A 9,170-nucleotide genomic window follows, 5' to 3' on the forward strand; every position below is an offset into this window, starting at 1 on the left:
ACATGTGCACTAGTTGCTAAACACGATTGGATGAATAAATATATGTTTAAACGTATGTGTATACACATATACACATGCATATATTGCGGTTAGCAACCACAACATATATATATACACACACACACACACAAAAAAAACACATGACAGCATACATACGATATCAACACATAAAAATATGTACATATAACGCATAAAAATGAGAAAATAGGAAAAATAGAAAAATCCCTCGCTGATCCCTCGCAAATCAGCGAGGGATTCTGAATTTTTGTTATTTCCCTCGCTGATCCCTCGCTGATGTGAGAGGGAACAGCGAGGGAAACTTTCTCTCGCAGATCAGCGAGGGATCAGCGAGGGAATAGTTTTTCTGGAATTTCCCTCGCTGATCCCTCGCTGATCAGCGAGGGATCAGCGAGGGAAATGTTTTTTTGGAAGTTCCCTCGCTGATCCCTCACTGATCTGCGAGGAATCAGCGAGGAAACTTTTCCCTCGCAGATCAGCGAGGGATCAGCGAGGGAATTATATTTTTGGAAATTCCCTCGCAGATCAGCGAGGGAATGAGATTTTTTTTCATTTCCCTCGCTGATCCCTCGCTGATCTGCGAGGGAAAAATTCCCTCGCTGATATTCGTCGCTGATACCTGATTTTCTAGTAGTGAAACGCAGCAGCCTTGCTGCTTGCTGATGTGGTTGTAGGATGAGGGAAAAACGCAGACCTCCTGCTGCTTGCTGCCTCTTCGTGGACCAGAGTGGAGTTGATCCCTCCCCTTCCTTTCTTCTCCCTTTCTTTGTCCTCCGATCCCCCTCTCACACCGTGAAGCCCTCTCCTAAAAACACCCTTCCCCATGGATTTTCCCCTTTACATGGAGGATAAGGACTAAAATGGAAGGAGGTAATTCCTAAGGTAAGGACTATGATAGAAGGGTAGGTTAGAAAGTAGCTGACAACCCCCCCCCCCCCTTTCCTTCTTTTCTCCTAAAAGAGAATTATTTAAACAATTATATATATAAATACATATATTATTATACACTACATACACTTAAACCTTACAAAGGAAGAAAAGAAAAGAAAGAAAGAAGTAGAAAAAGTACGGATGTTACAGTGTTTGTTGCAACACACTCACACTCACACTTTTCCGACAGAAACCAACTCAAGAAAAAARGTGTGTCCTTTTGCTTCGATGAAGATGGTCAATGGGTCATTGTATAACACTCGGGTTTTCTTAACTCGTATAGTTGTGTTAAGAGAACTTTAGGTCGAACTTTGTATAGCATGTTTGTACCCTTTGCTTAGACGACTTGTACCTCAAACTAATTTTGTGATGCATGGTCATACAAGGGGCCACACATGTATAAAATGAAATTAAATTTAACTTAAAATGTCAAATAATCACCAATTAGAGCAGCCAAAATGAAAATTTTAAAAATATAAATACCCTCAAAATTCTTAAAAATCATTTAATTCTAATACGTATATCTTAAATCATTTGATTTTTCTCCTCTCTTCAAGAATCTCCATYGATGAAATCAAATTCTCAGTTGAAGTTTTGGAAGATTTAAGCTTAAAACTCAAAGGTAACTATAGGTACATGACTTAGCAGGGCCTTGGGATGAGAGTTATGGAGATGACAATATTACAATCTTAAGTTGAAATAATGAGAAGATTGAAGAGATTCAATCTTGTTTGAAGTTAAAAGCACAATTGGAATCAAGGTATGTTCACCTCCTTGTTTGAATGTACATAACTTTGAGGTTTTCGTTAATGTTAGGTCTCATATGGTGAAGCTTAGAAATGATATTAAATAGTATTTTTTGTGCTTAAAAGGACATTTATGTTGAGGATAAACATTGGTCTTGATTGAAAATCTAATGGAATTAAACTCAATTGAATTTGGTGTTGTAACATGAGGAGAATCAAGAAATTCCATATTGTTTAAAAAAAATCGTATAAAATCATTCATTGGTCCAAATGATATGTGCAATACACCACTGAWAATCTTGAAGCGTCTATTACATCTTTATAAATCAAGACCAAATTTTAGTTCTAGCTRGCTCAAAACATTGAGTTTCCAAAACTGATCAAATATTACTTAGGAATTCATGTTGTATTTAGAAAATTCATATAAAATTGGTTGTTGCTCCAAATTGAGTGAATCTTCTTGGATTAGATTCCTAAAAAAATAGTACTATAATACTAATTTATGAGTGAAGGCTTAATTTATGAGTAAAATGTCGTATTTTTTGAGCGACAAAAGCTAGTATGTGTGGGGGATTGAGTTGCAGTTATCGCTTGTACTTTACGCATATCTGACTTGTACCATATGAGAAGCTTATACCAATCAAGCATAAAGTTATCTAGGACTAATGTAGAGATAATAAGGAGTAGAAAACAATGGACTAACACTTATATAGTTAAGTATATATGTTGGTTYATACATATCTGGTAGCGAATTATTGTTTTATATAAAGATAACTTGGGGTGACATGAATCAACTCTAGGGAATCCTAAACTCGTGGTATTTCATCAACTAGGGTTCAAGATATGGATATCATACTTAAATTGACATGATGATAGCTATTTATATAAGGTTTCGTAATCTGGAAAGTTTATGATAAAATTCTGAACACATTGGTTTCACATTCCCATYGTGCTTGTTAAATGTATTTGAGCATTTGTTTATTTTGAAATATGACTTGAATTTTGATTTGGAACATGAATCASTTGACTTGTACATTTCGAATTTATATTTCAGTTAGGTTATGCCTATTGTGACTCTTTACTTTAGACTCAACTTTGGGGGTACCGGTGTTGAGATACTTCCATGGTGGTTATAACTATTATGTTCGTCCTCACCTACATTAGTCTTTAAATCGGACAGGAGTAGGCATCCCATCAAATATAGGGTGTATGAATCGATTTTAGGAACCGTTATCGGAGAATAAATTGTGGTGAGAGGGTTGTGGTTTTATGCCTACACCCTTTTCCTCACTCACGTCCAAACRGATTGATCATCCTTTTGGAACAATGCAACCTAGTGATGTTGTTTGGTCTTTGGAMCCTTGACATGCCTTCGACGCATTCGATCAACTTGAATTTCTTTCCAAAACCCCTCTTGAATATGGATTATCACTGAATGTTATATATCTCCATTGAACTTGTCATCTCATGTTTATTGTTTAATTAATATTATCCAGTTACTGAGCATTCAGCTCAGTCACTATTTTCTTTGTCCTCGATAGGTACATGGCTTAGCAGGGCCTTGGGATGAGAGTTATGGAGATGACAATATCGAAGATATCCCATTATGATATACTTTTGTTAAGTTCTTCATTATCAATGTAGGTGATATATATGTGTATTTTGGGACTATATTTTGGTACATACTGTTATCTTCGTTTGTGGTTCTGTAATTATGTTTTGGTAAATCATATTAACTACTATGCTTTTAACCAATGGTTTGACTTGGTACTGTTTTGAACCTAATTGTGGCTTTTCCTGTCCTTCACCACGCAGGGAGGGCGTGTTACACATTGAAAGGGGGTGGTTGAGATTGAGAGATGAGAGAAAAAGGGGGACGAGGTTAGGAAAATCTCGAGTGGATGATGTTATTGGTTTCTTATGGCTATGRAAAATGGTGGATCTACTAGGGATTTGTGTGTGTGAACTTCTTCACCAACTGGGTAGCCAACGTGAAATGAATACCTGATTTGAAAGATGTTAACGCTCATACTTGGACTAAACTCTCTGGGACAAAAGTGGTTTTAAAATTTGTTTAAACTAGTCAAGGTGTCTCTCATTGATATATTAATAGAAGAAACTTTAAGGGATAATAATTTGTCAAGCAACACATATTTTTAAGAATAAACATTTAAGACTCGAAACTATCTTCAGGGTAGTTATGGAACACTAATAGTTGGGAGCCAACCGAGGTTTTGTTGTTTGAATTTTGCCAATAAAAGTAAATATTGTGTTCATCCAGGAGTGCGCTCATGCATCAAAGTGTGAGGCTGAAACTTGTGATAACCCTCCACCTCCATCATGTGCATTGTAGGCAAAGGTAATTTCGTTCAAATCCCTATATTTTTCTCTCTCCCTAATTTCCTCACGAGGGAACCAATTTTACAAACGAAGGGAATTATGAAGAACGAGAAAAATATAGCGATAGATAAAATTATCCTCATTTACCAGGCATATGATGCAGGTTAACGGCAAAAAATAGACGATTATTTGCACAAGGGATCAAATCGGAGACAAACTGTGTAAGTGAAGGGTTATGATATAATAAATGAAGATATATGATTAAATTCATAACAAATGACAAACCTTAAGGGCTAAACTTGTAATTTACTCTAGAATCTTCAAAATGAATAAATTTAGAGTTGAATGCATTCTTTTAGTTTAGACTATATTTTGATTCATGTGTGTTGCACAAAACTATAAAGTATTAAAGTGATCAGATTGCATTTTGTATTGAAAGAGGTCTCTGACATCAACTCTATAATACAATACAAAAGAGGTGCGATCAGTAAACCATCTTTATTGGTAAAAACCTTATAAACCATCTTTATTGTTAAAAACCTTATAAACCAATCTCATTCATTAATTTTCTTGATTAATGATCAAGATTAAATGTGTTTATATTAGAGAAAAAAAATAGAAGTTTAATTTTTAAATAAAAAATGGGCAAAATTGTCAAATTTTTAATTTGTATGATTTTTTAAACAAAATAACAAGGTCGTGGATATGTTAATATTAATTAAACAAAATCATTGTTTTAAAATCTCTATATATCATTTTATCATTACAAAGATTTTAACCAAAAATGTTAGAATAATCTGACAAATTATATATTTGATAAAAATTATCTTCATTTTATGACTAAATATTATAAATAAAATAACATCCACATTAAAAATAGATCCAAATAAGGAGCAATGAAACTAGGTATATCATAATAAACTTTGAAACATAAAAACATATTTTTATCAACAAAAAATAATGAAACATTTTAAATACTAAAAGAAATATTTTGTTTCATTAAATGAATGAATGAAACTGTTTCACCATTTATATTATGAACTCACGATTATGAAACTATTTCATTAACGGTTATTGAAGTGGGATTGAACTTTTAATAATTTCTAATCAAACTAATTTTAAAAAAAAGGATATCTTAATAAACGATGAAACATATAAAGAATGAAACTTTTTTGAAAATTGAATGAAACATCTTGAAAATTGAATGCTTCATTTTCTTAAGTGAAATTTGTTCATGCATAAAACGTTTCAAAATATTAATAAATTAAATTTATCAGTGAAATTGTGTTTATGGTCACTATTGACCATGACATTAGTTTAATTACTCAAATTACATATATTTTTTCAATGAAACGAAATCAGATTTCATATTGTAGTGCTTTTATAATTCATATTATAATAAGTATAATTTAATAAAATAATAAAAACTATTAACGATAAAAAAAATTATATTAAGAAAAATTGATTTACCACCTTCTATATTAAATATTTCTATTATTACGTTTCATTAATTAAGAGTAATTATTACCTTCCAATATTAACCAGTATACAATCAAATGACCATTATACCCTTATTAAAATTAAAGGAAAAAAACAGAATTTTCCTATTGGTCGAAAATATGTTTGCATAGTTTTCATGAATTGGGCGTTTGTATCGTAACCCGCCTATCTCTCTCTCTCTCTCTATATATATATAATGCAAATCTAGCTTTTATTACAAACCATAAAAACCGTCGATTTATTCTTTAATTTAGTAAAAAAGATTCATGAAGTTTTTTTAATATGATGAAGTTGTTTCAAATAATTCATGTTGATAAAATTGTTTCATAAATTTTCATAAATGATTTAAAAGAGCTGACCCTTATCCTTACGATGCTTACATAATCAAGGAGTTTAATTTGACGAATTGATTTATCATCCGTGACGTCATGGCACATCTTCCTACCAATGATTTCAGAGACCATGATTACAAAGTTACATGTTTCTACTTTCTCTAAAAGTGAATGCCATATTCTAGAACCACTGGCTCTAAAAAGATTAATTATAAATGATTATTGCATATACATTTTGATCAAGAGATTTAGAAAAGAGTATTGGAAGCCTATTTAAACCAACTCTATAATATATATATATATATAGGGTTGGGTTCACGTGAGACCAGACTGTTTTCGTGAGACCCGTGAGACCATATTTTTACACTTGAAACTTCACAGCAAAAACACTGTGAAGGTTTAAAAAGTCGAACTTTCACAGCAAAAAACACTGTGAAGGTTACCTTTACAGCATTTTGCTGTAAAGTTTCAAGTGTAAAAAGTTGGTCTCACGGATCTCACGAAAACAGGTTGGTCTCACGTGATCCCAAGTCTATATATATATATATATATATATATATATATATATATATATATATATATATTGCAAATCAAACCATTAGTGTAAATCATAAAACGTCGGTTTTATTCTTTAATTTAGTAGAATTTTTTCATGAGATTTTTTAATATGATGAAACTGTTTTTAAATAATTCATTTGTTGATGAAATTGTTTCATATGTTTTTGTTCCATGTAAAAATTAAATTTGTTTCATGCATTTCTTATTTTGATGAAATTTGTTTACTAAAATTAATAGACAGAATGAAAATTACTAATAATAATTTGAAATAGTTTTTATTTTTATTTTAGTTAAGTCATCAAAATAATGTGTCATTCACATCACCTCATTAAAGTCATACAAGCAAAAAAAGTCAATGGTTTAACCCGTGTAGAAAATAGCAGGTTACTCATTACTATTATGGGTAAATTTTTTAAAATACAATACCTTAATAAAAAATAATTTAAAAATACATTACCCTAATAAAGAAAAACAAAAACAAAAGTAGAATAATGTAATAACAAAAATTATAGTTGACTCGTTTTTTTTAAATATCAAGACTACTTTTCCTTCTCTACTATGAACTATGAAGATACACTGAAAACAAGGCTTGAACAACAACATGGCTTCCCTTCCCATCCTTACGATTCTTGAACAGTCCCACGTATCGCCACCACCGGCCACCGTAGCCGACGCTTCTCTGCCACTCGCTTTCTTCGACATCTTATGGCTACCCTTTTCTCCGGTTCACCATATCTTCTTCTATGAACTCCCAGCTGTCTCTAAAACCCACTTCACTGAAACTATCATTCCCAATCTTAAACAATCCTTATCGATCACCCTTCAACATTTCTTCCCTTTTTCAGGGAACTTGATCGTATTTTCTACTCCTACCCTAAAACCCGAAATCCGTTATGTTAACGGTGACTCAGTTGCGTTCACGGTTGCAGAGTCTACTCTTGATTTCAACGATCTAACCGGAAACCACCCTCGAGACTGTGGTAAGTTTTATCATCTTATACCCCTATTGCCGGAAGCTACAAAAGAATCCGACCATGTAAAGATTCCGGTGTTCTCAATTCAAGTGACGTTCTTTCCAAACTCCGGTATCTCCGTCGGAATGACCAATCATCATAGCCTTGGTGATGCCAGCACTCGATTTTGTTTCTTGAAGGCGTGGACGTCGATCGCTAGAACTGGTTCAGATGAGTCGTTTCTAGCTAATGGAACTTTGCCCTTTTTCGGTAGAGTTGTAAACTACCCGAAAATAGATGAACTCTATCTAAAGAGAGTAGAGGTTGAAACTACTTTTAACAAAGATTATCAACCTCCAAGACTTTCTGGACCAACCGACAAAGTTCGAGCCACGTTTATCTTGACTCGAACTGTCATCAATGGATTGAAGAAATGGGTTTCAACCCAACTGCCAACATTGCCATACGTATCATCTCTCACGGTATTATGTGCATATACCTGGAGTTGCGTCGCAAAATCACGCAATGATGAGCTGGAAATATTCAGTATCGCGGTCGATTGTAGGGCACGCATCGATCCACCTATTCCAGCAGCCTATTTTGGGAACTGTGTCGTTCTATGTCTGTCGATCGCAAAAACCGATGTTTTAACGGGAAATGAAGGATTCTTGAATGCTGCAAAATTACTCGGAGAAAATCTGCATAAGATGTTGACCGATAAAACTGGAATCGTGAAAGATAAATGGCCGTTTGACAGTTTATTGTCGCAAGGGATACCAACGACAATAATGGGAGTTACCGGAACAACAAAGCTGAAATTTTACGATATGGATTACGGATGGGGGAAGCCCACAAAGTACGAAACAATTTCTATCGATTATAATGATTTCATATCTCTGAGCACCTGCAAAGAATCGAATGAAGATCTCGAGCTGGGAGTGTGCCTTTCGGCTACGGAGATGGAGGCTTTTGTTCCCATCTTCAGCAAGGGATTAGAAGCGTACCTCTAAATTCACCATGAAAATCTTTGTTTACCTTTGGAATGGATATTGTATGTTTCATGTTATTTTGAGAATTTTCAATAAATGTTCATTCACTAGATCACATGGTAAATGGTTGGTAATTGGCTCCAAAAATCCGTAACATAGTGTCCCTAATGACCCAACGCCTATTTTTAATTACAAAAAGAAAAAACTATCTCATTTCAACTATAACCGACACATATGCTTATGAATCAATTGCAGCATTATAATCTGACATATGTCACAACTTCAAATAAAAATCATTTGATGTAATATTACCAAATAGGACAAAGTTCCCATAGCTCTCTCTCTCTCTCTCTCTCTCTCTATATATATATATATAGGCTTAATTATTTTGAGAACTCTGTATATTGTGATAATTGTGAGAACTTTTATTTTAACGTATTGTTTTAAATGATTTTTTCTCATTCAAGGCTACCGTTTAATGTATTGATGAACAAATATTTGTTTCAAGATGTGTTTGCTTCATATTTATACGGTTTACAATGTGAAACTTTTTTACATGTAACTTTTGTCTTACTAACAGGCTAAAATGTCCATATTGTGACATAAGTGCATGTGAAAAAACATATTGTGAAACAAATTAAATGTTAATCAATATTCTAAATCCTAGTCTTTGATAGAAAAAAAAATCATATGAAATAACACATGATGCATTGGTTCTCAAGGTTATCACAATCTAACGAGTCTGAAATGAAGGTTCATGTGTGTGTGTGTGTATATGTGTGTATAGGGGTCTATTAAAGGAAG

The 9,170-nt window shown here is 33.2% G+C and overlaps 1 protein-coding gene across 1 annotated transcript; it reads left to right on the forward strand.

Moving 5' to 3' along the window:
- The first annotated feature begins 7,019 nt into the window (after nucleotides 1–7,019).
- LOC112525971 (malonyl-coenzyme A:anthocyanin 3-O-glucoside-6''-O-malonyltransferase-like) lies at nucleotides 7,020–8,387 on the forward strand. Its single transcript, XM_025136308.1, has one exon. It carries the CDS (start codon nucleotides 7,026–7,028, stop codon nucleotides 8,385–8,387), a length of 1,362 nt encoding a protein of 453 aa, XP_024992076.1. The 5' UTR covers nucleotides 7,020–7,025.
- The last annotated feature ends 783 nt before the right edge of the window (nucleotides 8,388–9,170 follow it).

This window comes from Cynara cardunculus (assembly GCF_001531365.2).
Source record: "Cynara cardunculus var. scolymus isolate 2C chromosome LG 13, CcrdV1, whole genome shotgun sequence".
Taxonomy (NCBI): Eukaryota; Viridiplantae; Streptophyta; class Magnoliopsida; order Asterales; family Asteraceae; genus Cynara; species Cynara cardunculus.